This window comes from Babylonia areolata, chromosome 20 (assembly GCF_041734735.1).
Source record: "Babylonia areolata isolate BAREFJ2019XMU chromosome 20, ASM4173473v1, whole genome shotgun sequence".
NCBI lineage: Eukaryota > Metazoa > Mollusca > Gastropoda > Neogastropoda > Buccinidae > Babylonia > Babylonia areolata.
Window position 1 is genome coordinate 28,437,986 of NC_134895.1, and position 24,688 is coordinate 28,462,673.

The 24,688-nt window shown below is 45.7% G+C and overlaps 1 protein-coding gene across 4 annotated transcripts in view; it reads left to right on the forward strand.

Moving 5' to 3' along the window:
- The window catches only part of LOC143294842 (ankyrin repeat domain-containing protein 66-like), a 40,769-nt gene that overhangs the window by 12,807 nt on the left and 3,274 nt on the right, over nt 1–24,688 (forward strand). For 3 of the 4 annotated variants that reach the window (XM_076606351.1, XM_076606348.1, XM_076606350.1), the window contains exon 2: nt 14,739–14,917. The exons of the other annotated variant lie outside the window; for it this stretch is intronic. In XM_076606351.1, coding sequence (XP_076462466.1) covers nt 14,767–14,917 — 151 coding nt within the window. In that variant the 5' untranslated portion in view covers nt 14,739–14,766. The remainder of the gene's footprint in view (nt 1–14,738; nt 14,918–24,688) is intronic. 4 annotated transcript variants of the gene reach the window in all.

The window sequence follows — 24,688 nt, forward strand, 5'->3', positions numbered from 1 at the left end:
GGAGAGTGTGTGTGTCTCTTTATATAAGTGCGTGCGTTAGTGTGTGTGTGTTTATGTGTGTGTGTTCGTATGAATATGTGTGCGGCGCGCGCACGCGATCGCGCGCGTGTGTGTGTTCGGTCTATCTATTTTTAAATCCAAGCTCAGCGTGTCATAACTGGCGCCATGAGATCTACCCCAATCCTGAAGATGGAGGAGACCACTGGGCTACAGTCATTGGAGGACAGAAGGGACACAAAGATCCTCATCCAGGCAGCAAAATTCAAACGCCTTGAAAACCATCCAATGAACAACAGAATGAGCAGACCCACCAAGATCCGGCTGAAAAGAGGTAGCTTCATCCACCAGTCAAGACGCCTTGAAAGACAAACCCCAGTCGTGATGGAACACGAAGCAAAGCCTATCCTGGCAAATGTCACCCACCCGTCTTGGAAGAGGCGGGTGTTCCCAACAGTCGTCACCAGCATTCCCGGAGTGGAGAAAAGAGGAACACAGTCAGACACCCAAAGGAAGGCCCTGGCCATGGAGTACATCTGCAACCAGTACCCCCAGGAAGACTGGACCCATGTCTTTACAGATGGCTCCGCCACAGAAACAACGAGGAATGGTGGAGCTGGAATCTTCCTCCGATACAAAGACGGAGATGAAGAAATTGCAATCCCAACAGGAAAATACTCCACCAACTTCCAAGCTGAGCGAAAAGCCCTCTGTGAGGCAGCCACAACAGTCTCGCAGAACTCCACAAAAACAACAGGGCAGGTGGTGGTGTTCTCAGACGCTCTCTCCGTGCTCCAAGCCCTCAAGAACTCCCGCTCCAAAGAACAGAACCATCTCACTTCAGCTCTTGTTGCCCTGAGTGCCAGAGTGGAGACAGTGGTGATATAATGGGTACCAGCAATCTGTGGCATCAGAGGCAACGAAAAAGCGGACATTCTGTCAAAAGACGGTGCACAGAAGGAGCAGGCCAACAAACTGGTGTCGTACAATGAAATCAAGACAATCATCAAGGCACAGCAAGGAATAAAGTGGCGCCTCCAGCACCCCAAATATAACCCGGAAGACAGATACCATTTGCTGGAACGACGGGAACAGGTCAAGATCTTCCGCCTGAGGACTGGACACAACCGCCTGCTCCACCACATGCACACAAAATTTGGCATTGGATAGAGTGGATAGTGCCCTTGTGATGAGGGACAAATGACAACCGATCACATCTTTCAAGACTGTAAGACGCATGCAGCATCCAGGAGGAAGTACTGGCCAACACCGACAGCAGTGGAAGCCAAGCTGTACGGCACCCTGGAGGAACTGCGACGGACGGCTGTCTTCATCGAGGACACGGGGCTGCTCATCTAATGGGAGGCGAACGAGAAAGAAGAAGAAATCCGTGTATAAATACGCAGACATACACGTACGCGCGCACACACACACGCACACATATTTTCTCTCTCTCTCCCAGCATGGCATTTAGGTTATTACTAAATGCCTCATATACAAAATATTGTGAAAATATTGAATGTATATGCAGAGTCGTTTAATGGTTGAGCACGTTTTAACCCGCTGTTTTGAAATGAAACCTTTTTTGGCCTCCAGAAATGACTAAACACGTCTTACCAGGTTTTTTTATTTTTTATTTTTTTTTATTTTTTTTTTTACATTCTGTGTTTCAAAATGTTCTTTATTAAAGTTAGCCAGTTATGTGTTAAATAGTCCAGTTGATTGTTTATAGTAGGTCCCCCCACTATCCTCTTTTTAAATAATAACCTGTAGAAGTATTGCATACAATATTTGATTATTGATTAATTTTATGTCCTAATCCCGCTTCCCACATCCCCCCTCTCACACACTTCCAATATTGTGTTTTACTTTCTCCAATCACTGACACCCACCCTTTCCATTTTACATTTTGTACTCGTATCTTTTCCGCATTCTGTTGTCTCTCTCCTTTCCTTCCTCAATCTCCTCCCCCTTGCCCCCCCCCCTCCACCTCAACCGTCCCCCTTTCAGTTGAATATTTCTTCCCCTGCCATTGGTTTTCACAAATGATGATTTCTAATTAATGGTAATAATAATCACAATTATGAAAAAAAAGAAAAGATAATAGTGATAATATCATTTCTTTTCAGTTTAATATCATCATCTCAGATGAACTGACTATAAATGAATAAACGAACGGATCTCTCTCTCTCTCACGCACACACACACACACACACACACACACACACACACACGCACACACACACATGAACACACGCACTCAATCTGTCTCTCTGTGAATATCTATCTCACGCAAGTGCGCACGAGCGTACACCCACCCACTACCACCCACCCACAAACACACACACAAACGCGCGCGCGCACACACACGCAAACACATATGCGCGCGCACGCACTCATTCACACTGCTTCGCTGCGACAAGATTGAACATTGATGATGATTTAAATGTTATTTAATTGTCCATAAATGAATGATCAAAATTTAAAAAAAATTTTATTTATTGATTAATTGTATGAACTGATTAAAGGCGTGCGTTTTTAGGGGGTGGGATCATTGTTATCTGCATTATTGTTTTCCCACACATAAACACACACACACACTCTCTCTATCTCTCCCCCCCCCCCCACCCCCCCCACACACACACATTTACACACACACACACACAAGTGCGCGCGCACTTATTTACTCGCGCGCACTCCACACGCGCGAGCGCACACACACACACACACACATACTTTCACACAGTTTTGCCACCGTAAGATTAAGCGTGATTAGTATTTGTAATATATATTGTGTAATAAAGTAATGAATAATTAAACAAACAAATAAACAATTAGGTAAATAAAGTGTGGGTCAGTTAACTGCGTGTCTTTTGGTGGCAGATGGCTGGCCGCATGGATCTTTTCAGTGTTTATTTACACACACACACACACACACACACACGCACGCGTACGCGCGCACACACACACACACACAGAGCTACAAACACACACACACACACACACACACACACACACACACATACATACATACATACGCTCGTACTCGCTCGCGCATAATCACACGCACGCACGCACACACACACGCACGTACACACACACAATTTTGCCGTCGTATTATAATTTGTTATGAATGAATGAATGATTTAAAAATGAAATGACTGGAGGGAAGAAATGAATGAATCAACGAAAGAAATACGAATCTATAAAAAAAAAAAAAAAAAAAAAATTAAAATAAAAAAAGAAGAAAAAAAAGAAGAAATAATTGTTTGTATTCAAGAGTTTAGTGGTGTCAGGCCTGTGAGCCCCGAGGTCTATGTTCCCCTAAATTTCTCCCAGCCAGTTGTAACTCGAAGTATTACCAGATCTATAGAACCCTTGGTATGTGTTACCCAAGGCCTACGTTTCCCAAATTTAATTTGTTGATTATTTGTTCCCCCAGATCTGTGTTACTCCAGGTCTGGAACCACTACTGACCACTATATCCCATGCAATATTAGTACTTTTTCACCGGTTTTGACAACTGACCACTACTAACCACTGACCACCGATGATCACTGACTACCTACCACCTCTGGCCACTACTGTGACTGCTAACCATCAACCTCTGCAGACCACTGGCCAGTACTGATGGCTGTTGACAATTGACCACAACTGACCATTTACCACTTATGGCCACTACTGTGACTGCTGACCACCATGCTAACTATTGACCAATGCTGACCACTCCTGACCAATCATTACCGCTGACCACTGTCAACCACTGCTGTCCACTACTGACCACAGAAGGCTACTGACAACTACTGACCGCTAACCACCGACCACCTCTGACCACTGATCGCCACTGACACCTGGTCACCCCTGACCGCCACTGACCACCAGTGCTAATCACTGCTGACCTGCGCTGATCACTACTGACGGCTAACCACTACTGACCACTGGTCATCGCTGACCGCCACTGACCACTAACTACCACTGACCATTGCTCCCCTGACCACTGGTAACCACTAACCACCACGACCCGCTACTGACCACTAACCACTCCTGACCACTGATGACTGCTGACCACCACTGACAGCTACTTGCCACTACTGACCACTGACTCTTACTGACAACTAGCCACCGCTGACCACTACTCACCACTACTGATGACCACTGACCATCAAAGACCACTAACCACTACTGACCACTGGTCACCACTGACCACTTACTATGGCTGAGCTGGAGGAACGTAGACCTGGGGGGAAATAGATAATGCTCTTGGGCTTCGTCAGCATGCAGACACACAGAGTATCATCGCCCCTCCCCCGAAACAAAACAAACTGTTCAAGTCATTAACTGCCAGTGAAAAAAATAGAGACAAATCAGCGGTTACTAGATAACGCTGAAATTGTCAAATTCACTGAAATGTCACCAATCTGCTGATATGTCGTCGATCGGGGACAATTCGATGTTCTCTTACACGCTGAATTGGCGCCGATTCGCTAAAATGTCGCGGGCCGACGTCTCGTAATTAAACGTTGATTTGTCATTGGTCACCTGATTTGCCGATGGCGACAATTCAACAGCTACATCCCTCCCTGCATAGATTGTCGGCGGTACCAATATGCATGTGTGACAATAATCATGTCAATTGAAAGTTTGCACATAATTATTGTCGTCAGCGACAATATATGCCGCAACACCTCTCTCTGCCTGTGCCTCTGCACGTCTGCCTGTGTGTCTGTGTGTGTGTGTGTGTGTGTGTGTGCTGTCTCACTCTGTTTGTCTGTCTGATTCTCTCTCTGTGTTTCTGATGATCTGTCTGTCTATTCTCCATCTGTGTGTATGTCTGATTCTCTCTCCATATGTCTGTCAGATTCTCTCTCTTTCTGTTTCTCTATCTCTGTCTCTCTCTCTTCCTCTCTTTATGACTTTCTTTCTCTCGTCCTCTCTTGTTCACTCTCTGTCTACCTGTCTGATTCGCTCTCTCTTTCTCTGATTTCTCTCTCATACTGTCAGATTCTCTATTTCTGTCACTCTCTCTGTCTGATTCTCTCTCTCTCTCTTTGATTCTGTCTGATTCTCTCTCTCTCTCTCTCTCTCTATTTATCTCTGTCTGATTTTCTCTGTCTGATTCTCCCTCTCTCATCAACTGAGTGCTCAAGAGGACTAGCGTGTACATCCAGAGATTGCACCACGGAACTGGACTGCATAAATCCTGGATGTGCACCTCTTAACTTTGGGGATTCTCGACCTCCGTCTTCCCCTCTGACTGCTGAGTTCCTGTTCGACTTGATCCCCTCGTCAGCAAGCTTATTCCCCTGACCTCTGTCAGTCAAACTTTTTGCCTCATCCACCTTCCAAGTGAACTCTCCCCACTGCTGATCAGCTCTCAGGCAATATCGGCACCTCCCAGCCTCCCACATGATAACTTTCCAGGCTCAATGGTTTTTTTTATAACTTTGGGCTTAGTGGGACTTTTTCCTTTCCAATCCACAAAGTGTCCATTTTCATATCATGTACCGCCCCTCAGTAATGCAGCAAATCATGTCCAAGCTGATCACTGATGGGTGCTGCAGAGACACGTTCCTGGCACAAAGACTGACCTATTTTGATTTGATTGGAGATGTCATAAATCCTTGCAGCGAAGAATCCTGATTATGTGCATGACGACATCTTTAACCTTATGGGTTTGTGTTTCCGTTGGTCAAAGATGGATGTTGCTACAATGGTTATTTGAGCTCCGGAGCCCACTTCAGCGTGACCTCGTATCCCGTCAACAGTAACTTTCAGCTCTGAAGAACCAGCACACACTCGATTCAAGTGCAAAATCTGAGGCGGTTTTGCGCTGGTCTCCTTACCCTTCTGTTCAGCACATGGGCCACCTCCAGGCACATCGTTGACTGGAACACCTTAGACTATTCATGTCACTTTGCTTTCTAAGGAGAGCATACGCTTATCCCTTTCCTCCCTTCCAACCACTTCTTGGGGCAAATTCACTCCTGAGGCTGTGATGGTGAGGTCAAAGATTTGCCTGGCCTCCTAGACACTTCTCTGTAACTTCTGCTGGTTCTCTCATGCCTGTGGCTTCCTCCGATTCGAGGATTTGGCCTCTGACCCTGAACTGTGCTGTTTAACTGTTTGTCCGTTTAAAAAAAAATCCTGAATGTATTTTTTGTACCTTGCACAGTTTATTTTCCTGTGCCCTGGATAATTGCAGAAAAAAACACAGCATTACTGCGTCGTTCTGCCTTTGAGAACCCTCTTTACCCCTCTCATTCTGCCCAAACTTTTTTTCGCAGGGACTCCACCTTGGCCGTCAGCTTTTCCATGGCTTTCTGAAGTTTGGCCATTGAGGTCTGGTCCTTGGTAGTTTCTACAGTGTGAATGTGGAGATCCTGCTTTTTTTTCTTTTATGGCCTTGTATTGCCCAGGAAATGTGCTGGTACTGCTGAATTTTGTTCAGCACTTCTTCCACAGTCATGGGGTTTTCCAAGCAGGCAAATTTTGCAGCCTCCCTGTCAATGCTGCCTTGGCAAAATTTGTTAATGGCCTCCGTTCTGGGGAACATTTCTAAAAATCCCTTGAAGGCTGAAGGCTGAAGTTGCCAGGTTCATTAATCTATCTGCCCAGTCATCAAATACCTCGTCTTGGTGTTGCATAACTTGATGGAACTTCATACGGGCCATTTCAGTAAGTTCCCTTGTACCAAAACGCTGCTCCAATTTTTTCATGATTTGTTGGGATGCCCATTCTTGTGGCCATGGCATAAAAATCTGGAGCTTTGCATTCCAAGCTCATCCCCAGGTAAATCTGGCATTCGGATTCTGACCAGCGTAGTAGTGTGCAGCAGCTCTCAAATTTCTGTTTGAAGGACAAGCAACTGATTTGCCATCATAATAGAGTTTCTATGGCAGCTTGCTTGGGTCGCCGTTTTCCTTGATGCTGACTTCGGGGTCTGTCCTCCATACTATTTTTGGAATCATAGTAAAAATTAAAACCATGATTCCCAGCATTACTCAGATCGCGCTTCCCTCTTGGACTGTTTCTGTGTGGTCTGCAGGAGTGCCCCTGGTGACTGGACATCTTATGGGGGAACCAAGATTCAAAGGAGTTTGAATCTTCACGGTCACGCCCCTGGTATCTGGTGTTCCTGTTCCTCCCGCCCCTGGTATCTGGTGTTCCTGTTCCTCCTACTTGTACACTCACCTCTGCTGTTACTATGCCTGTGACCTCCTGGGCCAGAAGAACAAGGACTATGATTCCTGTGTCTTGATCCGGTGTTCCTTCCTTGTGGTGAGTCCCACAGTCTTTTAGCTCGTCATTTGGTTTCAGTATCCCCACCCCTCGAGCTATACTGTCTATCTACACAGTGACCTCTGGCGTCACTTTGTTCATGACCATCAGCTGAAAGTTGTAAGGAGCAAGGCTCGGGTCTCCTTCAGGACTGTGTGTGGACATCCCTCAGGAAGTTGCTAGGTTGGCACCTCACGGAAACCAAGAAAACAGTTGACCTTGACTGGAGTACACTTGCTGGGCTCCAGAGATTGTCAAACAATATGCTTATCTTCTGGAGACAATGTAGACCAGGTGTTTCCAAGACTATTTCCTAGTCGTGCCCCCCCCCCCCCCACCAGTAGGTTTGATTCCCTGACTCATTATCGAACTCTTGTCATCTTGAGGAGTTCTTGGCTTGATTTTCCTTGAATAACCACTTCCAAAATAATAGGGGTGATTTTCCCATACTACCCCCTCAACCTGGTGAGTTCTCCTGCCCTCTTGTTACGTATGCCTGGCGACAGTTCCACCATTTCTTCCTCTGTGGCAGCGTTGATGTTAACGCGTAAGAACTATAGATCTAAGTATTCAAAAAACCAAAACGACCTTTTCCTTCTTCTTGTTCAGACTGCGAGAAATATCGATTCGATCTAAATAATTTCAGATCTACGCACAGATCTATGCACACAAGGCCAAAACCGAAAACGACATATATTTATTCTTCTTTTTTGTTTTATGATATATGCCTCCCCTGATTTTTATGCAACCCGTTTCTTATGATACTTTAGCGTTCTCGAAATTATAAAGCCAAAACATGCAAGTTGCAATAATAATCTGAAGTTTTTAATAATTCAGATCAGATAGCCCGTAACGATCGTGATCGTTACTAGATGACAACAACCAACAAAGGGAAAGCACTCCAAACATGTAACTAAGGAAACTAAGAAAACGTAACTCTTAAAGTCTTGAGGTGAAGTTGTCCCTACATTACCCCCCTCCCAGCGCAGTACATAATGTATGGTACGAAGTACAATTAAAACACAGAAAACATCAAAACTGAAACAATTGTCATTGAAATCTTGGAGGGAAGCGGGAGATGCGCCCAGAGCGGGTCGTGACACACGAGGGGTTTTTGACAGGAGACGGTGAACGCACAGTCTGAGTGGGTGCTTTCGTGGCCTTTGCTTCAGAGTTCACTGGCTGTGTTGATGATGGTGGAACTCTAGCACCAGGTGAAAGCACAGTCTTGTTTCCTGTAGTTGTGAGTTGGGTGACGAATGCAGCTTTCAGACGGTCCACTGACACTTTCTCTGAACGGCCCTTAATGTCAATGGTGTAATACGAGGGTCATTCAATAAAGAAGGTGAATTTTTCGGTATAAGGACTTCTAATACAGATAGAAGCTTACTTTTTTCTTCTTTTTTCAACGTAGTCTCCCAGCACTGTCACACACTTTTCCCATCTGTGCACAAGCTTCCGTATTCCCTCAGCGTAAAAATCTTTGGACTGATGTCTCAGCCAGTCGCTCACAACACTTTTGACTTCATCATCACTTTCAAAGTTCGTGCCTCTCGTGAACGCTTTCAAGGGACCAAACAGGTGAAAGTCTGAAGGGGCAAGGTCTGGGCTGTAAGGGGGATGAGGGAGCAGTTCCCAGCCCAGCTCGTTGATGGTCTGCACCGTTCGGGCTGCTGTGTGAGGCCTTGCGTTGTCATGATGCAAGATGACTCCTTCTGACTGATGACCCCTGCGTTTGTTCTTCATGTCTTTCTTGACCTGCCTCAGCAGATCACAGTAGTTGGCACTGTTCACAGTGCTTCCTTTCTCAAGGAATGAAATGGTGATTGGGCCTTGCATATCCCAAAAAACGGTGAGCATCACCTTCCTCGTGGACCGCTGGGACTTGAACTTCTTCTTCACTGGAGAGCCTACGTGCTTCCACTCCATGGACTGCCGTTTGGACTCAGGCTCATAGTGCCAAACCCATGTCTCGTCACATGTGACCACCTTCTTCAGAAACTCATCACCATCCTTCTCATAGCGGCAGAGACACTGCTGGGACAACTCGACCCTCCTCTGTTTGTGCTCTGGAGTAAGCATCTTTGGCACCCACCGGCAGCTGACCTTCGAGTAGCCAAGGTCATCATGGACAATTTTGTGTGCTGTCCCAACAGATAAGCTCAAAGTCCTTGCAATGTCATCCACTGTCACCCTTCTGTCAGACTGAATGAGGTCATTGACTGATTCGATCACCTCAGGAGACCTCACTTCTGTAGGCCTTCCAGGCCTGTCTTCATCCTCAACACTGCTCCGTCCTTCTTTAAACAATTTAGCCCACTTGTAGACATTTTTTCGGCTGAAACATGTGGCACCATACACAGTTGACATTCTCCTATGAATTTCAACTGGTTTGCACCCTTCAGCAACCAAAAACTTGATAACTGACCGCTGTTCAATCCTGGAGCATGCTTCTTGGTCGGCCATCTTTGTTAATCGCCAAAACTCTCAAAGTTTTTTTTAATCTGCAAAACAAATTAAATCCATGTGAAAAAGAAGTAAAACAAAAAAAAAAAAAAAAAGAAAAAAAAAGTAAGCTTCTATCTGTATTAGAAGTCCTTATACCGAAAAATTCACCTTATTTACTGAATGACCCTCGTACTTGTCACTGGTGCTGATGATGCGATACGGGCCATCATAGGGTCATTGCAGAGGATGTTTGTGAGCATCGTGTCTGACGTAGACATACCCAGTGGAGGCCAGATTTGAAGGAATGTAGGTTGATTGGTTTCCATGGAACATTGGGGCTGGTGGCAGCACAGTGCGCATGGTGTGCTGGAGATGTTTGAGAAACATCGAGTCAGGTTCCATTGTGCTACTTTCCGGTGGCTGAAGGAATTCACCAGGTAGGCGAAGTGTTGAGCCGTAGACAAGCTCAGCAGGGGAACAATCAGGGTCCACCCGCCAAGAAGACCGTATCCCCAACAGGACCATGGGCAGCTCTGCATGCCAGTCAGAAGTGGTAGTGCGGGCCTTCAGTGCTGCCTTCAGCTGACGATGGAAGCGTTCCACCATGCCATTTGCTTGTGGATGGTAGGCAGAGGTTGTGTGAACTTCAATACCCAAAAGTTTGTTGCACTCAGCCCACAGCACTGACGTAAACTGTCTCCCACGGTCAGAGGTAATGTTTTCAGGAACTCCGAATCTGGCGATCCAGTGATGCACCAGAGCTTGAGCACAGGTGGAGGCATGGGCATCTGGGAGAGGAATGGCTTCTGGCCACCTGGTAAAGCGGTCAATGATTGTGAACAGGTAGGTCATACCTTGGCTAGCTGGTATGGGTCCAACCAGATCTACATGTAGACTGCTGAATCTTGTCGTTGGAGGTGGCCGTTCCACAAGTGGTGCTCAAGTGTGCCGGTGGATCTTGGAAGATTGACAGCTGTGACATTCCTTACACCATTTGCGAATGTCCCGTTTCATTCCATGCCACACAAATCGCTGGCTGATGGCCTTTTGTGTGGGGCGAACTCCTCCATGTGAGAGTCCATGGATTTGGTCAAACACCTGCCGAGTCCAGGAGTTTGGAAGGAGTGGACGAGGGACACCTGAACAAGTATCACAGAGAAGAGTTAATGTTCACGTGTTCAAGCTTCAAGCCTGTGGTGGCTGAACGATATGAATCCATCTCACCAGATTGAGCTTGATCTTGAGCAAGTTGGTTGAAACTGCCAACTGAGCAGATGCTCTGTTCCACAGAGTTTGAGTTCATGTTGAAGCGTGAAAATGCATCAGCTACAACGTTGAACTTCCCAGTGATGTACTGGATGTTTGTAGTGAACTCAGCTATGTAGGAGAGTTGTCTTGTTTGTCGAGGTGAGCGATCAGTTTGACTCGAGAGGGCTGACACCAATGGCTTATGATCCGTGAACAGAGTGAATGGTCTTCCTTCCAGAAAATGTCTGAAGTGTTTGACAGCACTGTAGGCTGCAAGTAGCTCTCGGTCAAATGCACTGTATTTCTTCTCTGCTTCAGAAAGTTTTCTGGAAAAGAATGCTAGAGGAACCCAAGATTGACTTTGTTTCTGTTCGAGCTGAGCACCCAAAGCTGAGTTTGAAGCGTCTACTGTGAGACTTGTAGGAGCATCTGGCTGAGGATGATGTAGGAGCACAGCCTCTTTGAGAGCTTCTTTAGCCTTTTCAAATGCTGTCTGACAGGCTTCAGACCACTCAATAGTGTGCCCTTTACCACTTCCTTGAGCATGAAGTGGGGCCAGGGTGTCAGCAATGTGTGGGATGAAACGGTGGTAGTAGTTCATCAATCCCAGGAACCGTTGAAGGCCAGAGCGATCTGTTGGAGGAGCACTGTCATGAAGAGAAGCTACTCTATCTGGAAGTGGACGTATCCCTTCAGAGGTCACACGATGTCCAAGAAAATCCAGTTCGCTGGTGCCAAAGACACATTTTGCTTTGTTGATGACCAGTCCATTTGCAGAGAGGAGCTGGAGAAGTTGTTGAAGGTGCTCAAGGCGTTCTTCATGTGAATGACTGGCAACTAGGATGTCATCAACGTACACGAACGTGAAAGGTATGTCTCTTAGTATGCCATCCATGAGCCGTTGAAATGCTTGTGCAGCATTTTTCAAACCAAATGGCATGCGTAGAAACTCCCACAGTCCAAATGGCGTTATGATAGCCGTTTTGGGAATGGAAGACGATGCCATGGGAATTTGATGGTAGCCTCTGACAAGATCAATCTTGGAAAAGACAGTGCACCCTGCGAGATGGCTGTTGAAATCTTGAATATGGGGCAATGGATACCGATCATCTTTTGTCACAGTGTTGAGTTGCCTGTAGTCCCCACAGGGTCGCCACTGGCCATTTGATTTGGGAACCACATGGAGCGGTGAGGACCAGGGTGAATCAGAACGTCGGATGATGCCCATCTGTTCCATCTTGAAGAATTCAGCCTTTGCAGCAGCCAACGTTTCTGGATTCAGGCGTCGTGCACGAGCATGGACAGGTGGGCCATGCGTGATGATGTGGTGTTCCACAACATGTTTGTTGACAGTAGAGTCAAAACGTGGTGTGGATAACTCTGGAAACTGTTTGAGAAGTTCAGAGTATGCACTGTTTGGATGAATTGACAGGCCTGTGAGTGTCATGGGGTTATCACTGCTTTTGAGAGACACAGAGATGTTGTTTAGGGACAGGAGGCGTTTGCCCTTGAGATCAATCATCAGTTCATGAGCGATGAAAAAATCTGCACCAAGAATGGGACGTGTAACATCAGCCAGGTAAAAGTCATGGGTGAAGATTTGTTTGGGCTTTGTTTCCAAAGTGATGCTACGTTTGCCCCAGGTCTTGATTGACGTTCCATTGGCAGCAGAAAGTGAAATGGAAGGTGAATTTGACTTGCAATCCTGGGATGAGGCTAGATACATGGACACATCTGCACCAGTGTCGATTAAGAATGATTGTCCTGTGCGTCTGTCATAAACAGAAAACGTGTTTGAATTTGAAACGCTGGCCGCTACCACGTTTAGCGACCAGCTTTGGCGTTTCCCGAAAACGATGTGCCATGTCTGCCTGTTTTGTAGACCAATGAGGAAAATTTGCAGCCAGCTTGATAACGGCAGGCATTAGGTCCAAATCACTGGTGATAGAAACACACAGAGTTAGAAGCGCTGTGTTGTGAGGGAGGATCACGTCGCTTCTCTGTCTTGATGGCAGAGACAGTCTCTTCAGAGGTCACAGTGCATGCATCCTGTTCTGAAAACAGCCTTTCTTTGGGAGCTTGAGGTGGGGACGTGGAGATCTGTTGTATGCTTGCAGCACGTGTCTCCCAAATCCGGTCTGCTGCTTCAGCCAGTGCCTCTGTGTCTGTGATGTCTTGTCCAGCTGAAATACTTCTGATGTCTGAGGGAAGATTCATGAGGAACAAAGCACGTTTCAGGGTTTTGGGATCATCATTGAGAGCATTTATTTTACGCAAGAGAGCAGTTGGTCGTTTGTCACCAAGTCCGTTGAGATTCAGAAGTTCTGCATCTTTCTGAGCTTGAAATTTGCCAAAGGTTTTGATCAAAGCTTTCTTCAAACAGTCCTATTTGTTTGCAGATGGTGGGTTAATGAGAACTGACTGAACTTCTTCTGCAGTATTAATATCAAGTGAACTTACCAGATAGTCGTATTTTGTTTGATCCCGAATAATGCCTTTGGTGCTGAACTGTGCCTCTACTCGCGCGAACCAAACCTCTGGTGATTTCGTCCAGAACTCAGGTAGTTTGCTGTGATGGCGTTGATCTGACTTGCAGCTAGAGATTGGATGTGATTTGTTAAATCAGCAAGTTGTTCAGAAAGAATTTCTACAGCCATGTTCACGTGTCCCGCGTCGGGGTCACCAATTTAGCGTTCTCGAAATTATAAAGCCAAAAGATGCAAGTTGCAATAATAATCTGAAGTTTTTAATAATTCAGATCAGATAGCCCGTAACGATCGTGATCGTTACTAGATGACAACAACCAACAAAGGGAAAGCACTCCAAACATGTAACTAAGGAAACTAAGAAAACGTAACTCTTAAAGTTAAAGTCTTGAGGTGAAGTTGTCCCTACAATACCAGTAAAGTGCTTGCGACTACTGATGACTAACTGTATTTATAACTCCTAAACCTAAGGCCTAGTTACGACACCGGTCATACAGTACACAGTCTACTTACTGAACACGGCAGTGGTCACGCATGTCCTCCTTCCAGGCCTTAGTCATGGGAGGTTGAAGCTCTGCGCCATCAGTCCCAACGCTGGTCTGCTTGTGGTGTTGGTCGATCCGTTAGTTACCCACTCACACAGGGGCAGTGAGCTCGACCACTCTGCTGGGACTAAAACTGGCACTGTGGAGTGAACAGTATCTAGTTTGGTAGCAAGTCTGTTCTTGATGTTAGAAAACAATATATGGATTGTGTTCTTTTCACATTACGTTGCTTGACGCATATTAGCTGAAAAAAGTGTCCTTAATTCTCTGTTGATGCTAACTATAATGTCTATTATTTGTTATAAAATTGCACTGTTATCTATCTACGCCTGATGAAAATGTGTCAATCTTGACCATGAAATAAAAAGTTGATTCAAGTCTATTCCTGGTTGTGAAAAAGTCACAGAGGTTCACAGTCTAATCTGGGCTCGGAAGTCCTTCTACTAAAGGGATGGAGCACAACGTTCCGCTTACTTGTCTTTACCCAGCTGACACTGAGCAAAATATCTGTAAACAGAACCGTTGCTTCTCCGCGCATGTCCAAAGTCAGCACATGCGCACGATCGCTTCCGGATCACCGCATCGTCTGCTACTACCTGTGATCAGTCATCACTACAAACAAGCAAACAAAAAAGCCGCCCACTCGAGTAAACAAGCAAATACACAACACCTAGTCATTTTCCTAGACTGCATTATGGCGTCACTTTGGATTTGCTTTTCAATGGCATGTTCACAGGGCTCAACATTTGTTACGTCACGCACTGATGTCGGGGGCAGGTCTTGAACTTCATGATGCTGCGTCGACTGGAGATTATGACGCTTTGGAGGAATACGTCAGGTCCGGAAACTATGATGTGAATCTCAAAGACGTTGATTCAGGGAATAGAACAGCGCTTCACTGGGCCTGTCAAAAAGGTATGCACAAAAAAACAAAAAAACCACAAAAAAGTCTGTATTTGTGTTTGTTTGTCAACCCACTTGCACACCAATTGCCCCCCTTTCCGCCCTCGCCCCCCCCCCCCGCTCCCCCCTTCCCACATACCAATCCTCATGGGGTCGATAGGGGTTTTTTTTTTACTCACGTGTGTAAACTGAGTCTGTGTGATAAGCTTTTTTCGGTTGTCCGTGTGTTTGTATGGTAAATTTTTAATGAACAGTTTTACCTGAAAATACTTTGTCGACACCAATTTTGGTTAAAATTAAAAAGAATCAGTTCTTTCAACTCATTCCAATTATAATAACAGTGCACCTTTGGGAAGGCACAAACATTGTGAAGAAGGAACTCAGTACTGTTTCCGCAGTCATTTTACCGTTACATATGTAACCCCCACCACCCAAGATCATGTGTGAAGTGAGTTTTCCCCGAGTTCACCTGGAGGGGGTCAGGCTGGTGTTCTCTTGACCCTCTCCCGGGAGGGTCACTACCTTGTCGTGGTCGGGAGGCTTAGTGGCCAGTGATCGAGCGAGCTATGTCGGCGGGGGCATCAGTGCTTCTTGGGGTTTTGCTGCTCTGGTCCCAGGTCTTAATTGACAGCCTACATAGCCATCGTAGCTGTTAGGGCTGAATAAGTGGTGGTTTTTGCACTGATGCCCCTGATAGGGCTTCCCATGCCGAACAGGTCGTGAGTGAGGCCCAAACTAAACGTGACCCACTGTCCCTTTCGCTATTCTCTATTCTTCTTTTTACCGCCTCTTTTCTGTCCTCAGCTCCCCATCAAGCCTTCTTTTCCACATTCTTTTTTCTCTGCGGCCTTCTTCAGGCCCGCCGTGTTTGCCGTGCGGCGCGACCTGTGATGGAGGGGAATGAGATCCTGGGGATTGAGAGAGCACGCTGCTCTCAACACATCCCTTTGGCTCGGACCTCTCCTAAGACAGGCGGCACACATTGGCCCGTGTGTGTCAATCGGCTACCCCTTCGTGGGGCTGGGTCAAGACTGGCAGTTTAGAGGCTAACGAAGGTAACCCCCGTAGTGCTCGGTTCTCTGTCCCCGGGAGCTGGGCATGGTCGGGGGGGGGGGGGGGGGGGGGGGGGGGGGAACACGTTGGAGCTAGGCTGTTGGTCGTATATCCCTCCCGAAACCTGGAAGGGGTCAAGCTGGTGTTCCCTTGACCCCGGCCCCTAAGTTGGACCCCATGGTGGGTGGGTAAGGAGGGATGAATTTACATTTTTTTCAACATGAATTCCAAACAATTACACCCCCCTAACTTTGGAAAAAGACGACGACAAGGAACAGACGACTCAGACTCCAATTCGGAGGTCGTTGAGACCTCTGGATTTTGGCCATCGTGGCTTGTGATGGAGGGCGCTGATGACGACAAGCCCTTGTCGGCTCTCAGCCCCTTCGCTATCCAGAAGGGCTTTCAGTGTCTGGCAGGATTGCTGAAATCCATCAAGAGGCTGAGGAGCGGAGCATTTTTAGTGCAGACAGAGTCAAAAAGGCAGACACAGCTCCTTCTCAAGGCGACCACTTTTGTGGATAGGGCGGTGAAGGTTTCCCCTCACAAAGGTCTCAACTGCTCAAAGGGGGTCATCAGATGCCCGGAGTTGAAAGGTGTGTCTGAGGCTGAAATCAAGAGCGAGCTGTCCTCTCAGGGAGTGACCGACGTGTACAGGGTGACGGTGAGGAAGGGGTCGGACAGAGTCCCGACCAACACTTTCTTCCTCACCTTCTGCTGCCCGGATGTCCCCAAGGACATTCGGGTCGGATACCTGATGGTTAGTGTAAGCCTGTACGTGCCGTCCCCTCTAAGATGTTTCAAATGCCAGAAATTTGGACACGTGAGAGACCGATGCAAGGAGGAAGAGGCATGTGGCACCTGTTCGAAGGCGGCGCACCAGGGCGATTGCGTCAGTCCAGCCCGGTGTGCGAACTGCGGAGGTGGCCACCCGTCCTCATCGAAAGACTGCCCCGCCTGGAAAAAAGAAAAACAAATCCAGAAGGTCAAGACAGAAAAGAAGATATCCTTCTTTGAGGCAAAGAAACAGGTGGAGGCCGCGTCGCCTAAGGCGTCTTACGCCTCTGTCGTCAGACCCAGGACGGTGGACGTCGCGGTCCAGACGACGTCCACAGGGACGCAGACAGACGACTTACCCACCTCGTTGGCCTTGGGTGGAGGCGCCGTGTCCACCCCTTCCCATCCTGTGCGGCAGTCCTCAGGGGCTGCTGGGCGGGAGCGGAAAACCTCGAGCGGAGGCACGTTGTCCGCCTCCCGCCCCACCCCACCCCCCGGCCCCCTCGCCCCGCCTCTCGTCTGCCTGGCCCTCGGGCTTGCGGAGGTGGCCGAAAACCCCCCGTACCTCCAAAACTCAAGGAGGGGAGGGTTGCGGCCTCGGCGGGATCGGGAGGGGCCGAGATCGTGGATATTCCGACTTGGTCGGAATCAGAAAAAATAATTTCTAAATATAAGTACTCCATCCTGGCCGACCTTGAGTCACCGCAAGCAGAGGAGCAGGGGGTAGCGATGGAATAGGCTGCTGCTTTAATTTTTTTAACCTTTTTAATGGCAGTGATCTACTGGAACATCCGGGTGTTCTACGCCAATTTCCAGGAACTCCAGCTGCTTTGTCGTGCTTTGAAACCTTCAGTGCTGGCGCTGCAGGAGACTCTGCAAAGAGATGGCAAGGTTTTATCTCTCTCTGGTTTTAACTCCGTTTTTAAACCCGCTCAACCGAAGCAAGAGGGACTGACGGGAGGTGTCGCTCTTTTTATTCACAAGTCCCTTTTATACAGTACAGTTCTTTTAAGCACCCCTTTACAGGCGGTGGCAGTCAGAGTCACACTTGAGAAAACCATCACTGTCTGCTCTCTCTACCTTCCTCCTTCCATCCGTGTTCTGAGGCAGGACCTCATGAACCTGGTCGACCAGCTCCCACGTCCGTTTTTACTGTTGGGCGACTTCAAGGGACACTCCCCGCTCTGGGGAAGTGAGATGACATCAGCCCGAGGTCTTCTCTTGGAAAACCTTCTTTCCGACAAGGACTTGTGCTGTCTTAACGACAAGTCTCCCACTTACCTTCATCTGTCCTCTGGAAAGCTCTCGTGTTTAGATCTGTCGGTCTGCGATCCATCGTTGGTCCTGGACTACGAGTGGAAAGTGCACGACGATCTGCACGGGAGTGACCACTTTCCTGTCGTCCTCCGCCCCACAGATGGAGAAGGTGACTCTCTGCCTGACCGCCTGAACTATGACAAAGCAGACTGGAATTTTTTCACCACGAAGATAAGAGCAGAGCTGCAGGAAGAAACAGTATTGAAAAGCAAGGACCCTGCTGACACTCTGACTCGGATTGTTTTAGATTGCGCCAAAGCAGCAGTCCCATTGTCTGCCTCCAAGCCTCAGGTGCCAAGAACGCCCTGGTTCAACGCGGAATGTCGGGAGGCCCGTAAGTCTCGGAAGAGAGCGCAGCGACGCGTCTTTCGGAGACCGGAGAACGATAGTGTTTGAACCCATCAACAGCTGAGGGCGAAAGCCAGGTATGTTTTTAAAAAGAGCCAGAGGAAGTCATGGAGAGATTTTTGCTCTTCCTTAACCTCCAACACACCCAAGAAGAAAGTGTGGAGGGTTTTAAAAAGAATTAAGGGCAAAAACGTATGCCCAACCTTTCATCATCTTAAACTTTCAGACGCTCTGGTCACAGAGAAGAAAGCAGTTGCCAATTTGCTTGCCTCCACAATTGAACAGAACTCGAGATCTGCTAACAAATCTGCTCGGTTTCTTAAAACCAAAAACCTGTCAGAAAAAAACACCATGTAACTTCTTTTCCGACAACACAGAGAATTACAACCTTCCTTTCACAATGAATGAACTTAAATCTGCCCTTCAGACCTGTACGGATTCCTGTCCAGGAATGGACGAGGTCCATTATAAACTCTTAAAGCATCTTCCCCAAACCTGTCTGGACACCCTGCTTAAAGTTTATAACCACATCTGGGTCACAGGCTTTTTTCCACCCTCCTGGTGGAAAGCCCTCATAATCCCGCTGCCGAAACCGGGAAAAGACCCCTCGAACCCCTCCAACTACCGCCCAATAGCACTGACCAGCTGCATCTGCAAACTGATGGAGAAGATGGTCAACGGTAGACTGATGTGGAAACTAGAGACCAACGGCCTTCTGGTGAAAGAACAGTGCGGTTTCCGCAAGCATCGCTCTACCGTTGACCATCTGGTTCGTCTGGAAACCACTGTAAGAAATGCCTTTGTAAACAAACAACATGTGGTGGCCATATTTTTTGACTTGGAGAAAGCTTACGATACCACGTGGAAATTTGGTATTCTCTCGGACTTGCACAAGCTCGGCTTCCGAGGACACCTGCCTCAGTTCATCCACAATTTTTTACAAGACAGACAATTCCAGGTGAGAGTCGGCACCACCCTGTCCGACATTCACGAGCAGGAGCTGGGCGTCCCGCAAGGGAGCATCCTGTCGCCGGCTCTTTTCAGCATCAAAATTAATGACATCGTTCAATCCGTTCAGAAGGGATCGGACAGCTCGCTGTTCGTGGACTATTTTGCCTTATATGCAACTGGCAGCACGTATGCCAGCATCCAGTGACGGCTTCAGCTCTGCGTCAACAAAATCCAGTGTTGGGCAGCGGAGAATGGCTTCACATTTTCGTCCTCCAAAACTGAATGCATCCATTTTCATAATTTTCGCCAGTTCTATCCGGACCCTGAAATCCGTCTGGGAAAATCCACCATCCCGGCGGTCAAGGAAGCCAGATTTTTAGGGGTCGTCTTTGATCAGAAGCTGAACTTCCTCAGCCATATTAAACAGCTGAAAGTATCTTGCCAAAAAGCCCTGAACATCATCCGAGTTGTGGCACACACGAACTGGGGTGCTGATAAGAGAACTCTCTTGCACCTCTACAGAGCCCTGGTCCGGTCCAAACTGGATTATGGAAGTGTAGTATACGGCTCGGCCAGACCGTCCTACCTGAAACTGTTGGACCCTGTACACCACCAAGGGCTCCGTCTCAGCTTAGGTGCTTTCCGCACCACCCCTGTGCACAGCCTGTATGCAGAGGTGGGGGAACCGCCTCTTTCCAACCGCAGACTGAAGCTGACCCTGAATTATTATTTGAAATTGTTTTCTGAACCTACAAACCCTGCTTATGACGCTGTATTCAACAACCCTTTCGATAAGAAATTTACAGACAACCCAAACTGCATACCTCCTCTCGGACTCCGCATTCAGCCGCACATAGAAAATGCCGATCTGGATGTCGGTGGCATCTCAGATTTCTCTAAGTTCCCTGACAGCTCTCTGTGGACCTTTACAACACCTGAGGTCCGATTCGATCTGGCCTCATACTGTAAAGACACCACCAGTTCTCTGGCCTACAGAACTTACTTTTCGGAACTCTGCCACAAATTCCCCACTTTTCAAAGTATCTTCACTGACGGTTCCAAGTCAGAGGACGGAGTCACTGCATCTGCGTTCTGTCCCGCCTTTCCTGACCGGCCCTCAACGGAACACATCCTGTCTGACAGCTCGGTGTACACTGCGGAACTGACCGCACTGGTTCTGGCGGTAAAAATGGTTCTCTCTTCGAAACAAAAGAGATTCATGATCTTTTCCGACTCCTTGTCAGCCCTGGAGGCGATCGCCTGCAGGAATATCACTCATCCCAAACTGCTGGAATTTTATGAAGATTTTACTCTCGCAACGAAGAAAGGATACGAGGTTGTGTTGGCCTGGGTTCCCGGACATGTTGGCATTCGTGGTAACGAAAGGGCGGACCTGCTGGCCAGGAACGCTGTAAAGAAAGAATTATCCAGATCCTTTGTACCATATACAGACATGAAGCGGAAGGTGAACACTTACGTTAAGGATCTTTGGCAAGAGGAGTGGAACACCCAGACGGACAACAAGCTCTTCCAGATCCGTCCGGACCTAAAAGAGACCCTCCCTTCGGGGGTGAAGAACAGAAAGGAGGAGTCTGTGCTGTGCAGACTGCGTACGGGGCACACTTTTTTTTACTCATTCTTACTTGTTGAAGGGGGAAGAGGCCCCTCGATGCATTCCCTGTGACGAGCCTCTCACCGTGAAACACGTGCTCCTTGATTGTTGGGATCTGCATGACGTTAGACGCAGACATTACACGGCGGTTTCTTTGAAGACTTCGTTTCGTGATGTCCCTCCGTGGGCGCTGATGGACTTCTTAAAAGAAGTGAACATTTTGAACCATATTTGAAGGTTTTAAACTATGGAAGTTTTTTTAACTTTGGAGTGGAAAGTTTGAAGTGGTGACTCGTTTTAATTGGTTGTTTTTTTATCCTTGTAGTAGTTATTGACGCGGCGATAGCCTTGAGATGGCCTTAGTGGTCGGCGAGGCTCTAAGCACCATAATTTCATTTCATTTCCCCGAGTTCACATTGATCAAAGATAACGATATCTCGCTCAATTAGTCAGACAGAGAAAAAGAGATTTGAAATTTTGCAATTTTATTTCAGCTATTCTTCTTTCTTTTGACACAAAGTAAATAAAAGATTACAGGTAGATATTATTCTTACTCTTTATACGAAAACTCTTGGCTACATTTTACGAATTGGACGGAGGAAAAAACAACAAAAAACAACAACAACAAAACAACATCAAAGGACGGGAAGTGATGATGGTGAAGACAGTTGTGAACGTGAGGGCACAGACACTGTAACCAACACACAGAGAGAACAATGTTTTATTTGACCTACAACATCACAATAAAATATTATTACATTCAAAACAAAGTTTTAGTTTTACGTAACAATTAGACATACAGTACATCGGACAATCTCTTCAAAATTACAATTTCACAACCTCAACATTGGAACAAAAACAGAATTACCATGAATCAGTACTCACAACATATACATCTAATCATAACATTCAGTTTAAACAACAAACACTATTACAATCACATACTTTGCAGGCATATTGTGCAGCTTTTAACAGTCACGATTCCAGTGACTATGAGAGAGAATTTTAACACTTGCCCTCATACTTCTACAAGGACTACTTATGATTCTTTTCTTCTTCTAGAGTGCAACTTATGTCCCATGGAATGGGTACACCATAGACATCAATGCAAGCTTTTAACGGAGTGGGAAAAGAGAATTCTTTTGTACGGTTTTTTATTTTTTTAATTTTTTTATTGAATTAATAAAAGAAAGATTAAAGCTTATCCCATCAAGCCATTGTACCATGACTCAGAATTCGGAGACAATTCCTAATTCATATAGTGACAGAGACAGCCCAGCCATTTTCAAACGGATTACAACTAAGCTTCACCTCTACTAACAACAGTAACGCCATCTCTCGTAATTTATGGAACGCTGCACCTACCAGACAATAATTTTGCATCCAACCACACAAAACCTTTGTGAAGCAATTCTATAGTACAACCGAATTCTTCAACCACACAAGTCAATTAACCATTCAATCATCCATAACAAAAGCAAAAACATTAAACATCACGCAATCCCAGTCATCATTGACCATGATGAGAACAATATAATTATTACTAACAAAAATCTGTTAATTGCCTTCAAATTCAATAGTACTGAATTCAGAATTTTGAGCAACGTTTGCTTCAACCACTTTTACTCATTGAAACACGTACCTAAACAGCCCACAATAATACCAGACCCTAGAATATCAACAAATGGCTCTAGCTGCAGCCAAAACACCTCCAACAAGCTGTGCATTCTTAGTTTTTCCACTGCACTAATGCCAATTAACAAAATAAAATAAAAAACGTGAGGAAACAGAAACAAAATGTCCCCATCTATTCGCGCTAGATCTAGTTCCAAATAATTTTAATTAAACAAGAAAAGTATTATGTTCTGAACGTTTTTTATCCCAAAGCATTTAATCCTTTAATTCTGCAGTTAACTATTTAATCTTTTATCAACACATCTAAAAATAAACATAGTATACCTGATTTAATATCTGCTTGAAAATTTTTGACTCACTTGTGTAAACAAAGTGAGTCTATGTTTTAACCCGGTGTTCGGTTGTCTGCGTGTGTGTGTGTGTGTGTGTGTGTGTGTGTGTGTGTGTCTGTGTGTCCGTGGTAAACTTTAACATTGACATTTTCTCTGCAAATACTTTGTCAGTTGACACCAAATTAGGCATAAAAATAGGAAAAAATCAGTTCTTTCCAGTCATCTTGTTTAAAACAATATTGCACCTCTGGGATGGGCACAAAAAAAAAGAAAAAAAAAAAAAAAAGAAGCCAAATTATATGCAAACTGCATTTACTGTTATATTTAGTTATATTTATATTTTTTGTACTCTCTAAACTTGGCACTTTGATCTGATATTCTGACAAAACAAGAGCAGTCATTATTATCATTTTTTGTTCAAACAGGAACTTCTTTTGCTAAGCATGGAAGTTTTATTTATTTTGCAAACATTTTGGTGCAGATAGTAAAAAAGGGAACTTACTCTGTAATTAATGCTAGGGGACTTAATTTGCTTTCAACTGATCTATCTCATCTTAAACATTACATTTTGAAATTATACTCAATACATAAAAAGCTTTTGTGTTTTACTCTTAGTGTACAGGGCTTTCACTATGTTCATTCGCCCAAGTGGTGATTTTCGGAAAATACTAAAATCAATAAGACGAGTGGACTTTACAGATCTATTGGCTGAGCCCTGAAGGTCATGGGCAAAAATCAATTGCGTACACATATTTATACACATTCAAAGCACGTGCTCATATTCTTCGCGAACGCGAACGACGCCATTTTGTTTCAAGTTGTTGACCTGCCCATTCAATCCTATATTCAATGGACAATACATGATAACATGTGATGGAAAGTTGGAGAAGGAGACCTTTAAATATTTATTCAGAGAGAGATTTGTGAACGCCTCATCACTTACTGGATTATGCCCCAAACTGCCATAAAAATATCCACAGAATCAGTCGGAATTCACAGTTAAAAATTGTAAACCATGCGAGTTAATTCCCTTGAATTGATCACGATGAAACGAAAAAAATTCCAGTCTTGACTTTTCTCAAAATGAAGTCCTTTTCACTTCTTACGACGTTTAGAAGTACTTGTACTTGGCTCTACATGTTATTAGTTTAACAAAATACTCAATTTTCGTATCAGCTTTAAAACTATAAAACTAGAATAAAAGAGAAATTGAATTGACCGTGTCGTACTACATTCCCGGCGGGTGTAACTAAACTTGTACATCTATCTAGATCTAGAGAAAACGGCTAAATGTTGCAGTGTGATTGCGGCGATAGCCACGTCTCCTTTACCGCGGACTTAAAAAGAATTCTTTATTGCCCTTAAATATTTTTTGAATGCCCAAGATACACCAGAATAATATGATTTAAATAGCGTTCTCACTGTGAATACCGCAATTGATTTATTGCCCTTTAAAAAAGTATGTTCAAATAATAAATTTTAGAACGTCAGTGAAGAAACCACGATAGTGTAATGGGTAAGACAGTTTCTTCTCACGCGAACATGAGGGGTTCGAATCTGGTTAGGACTTTTTTTTTTCTTTTCTTTTTTTAACCCGAAGCTTTATAATAACAAATAGAGAACACATTTTAACGATTAGATTTTTTTTTAAAGTGTATCACAAGTGAGTCTTGAAGGCCTTGCCTCTCTTGTTCACATTGTGTTCGTTCCGCCATTTGTGAGCCACTCCAATTTTGTCTTTCTGCCCAAAACCTAGCT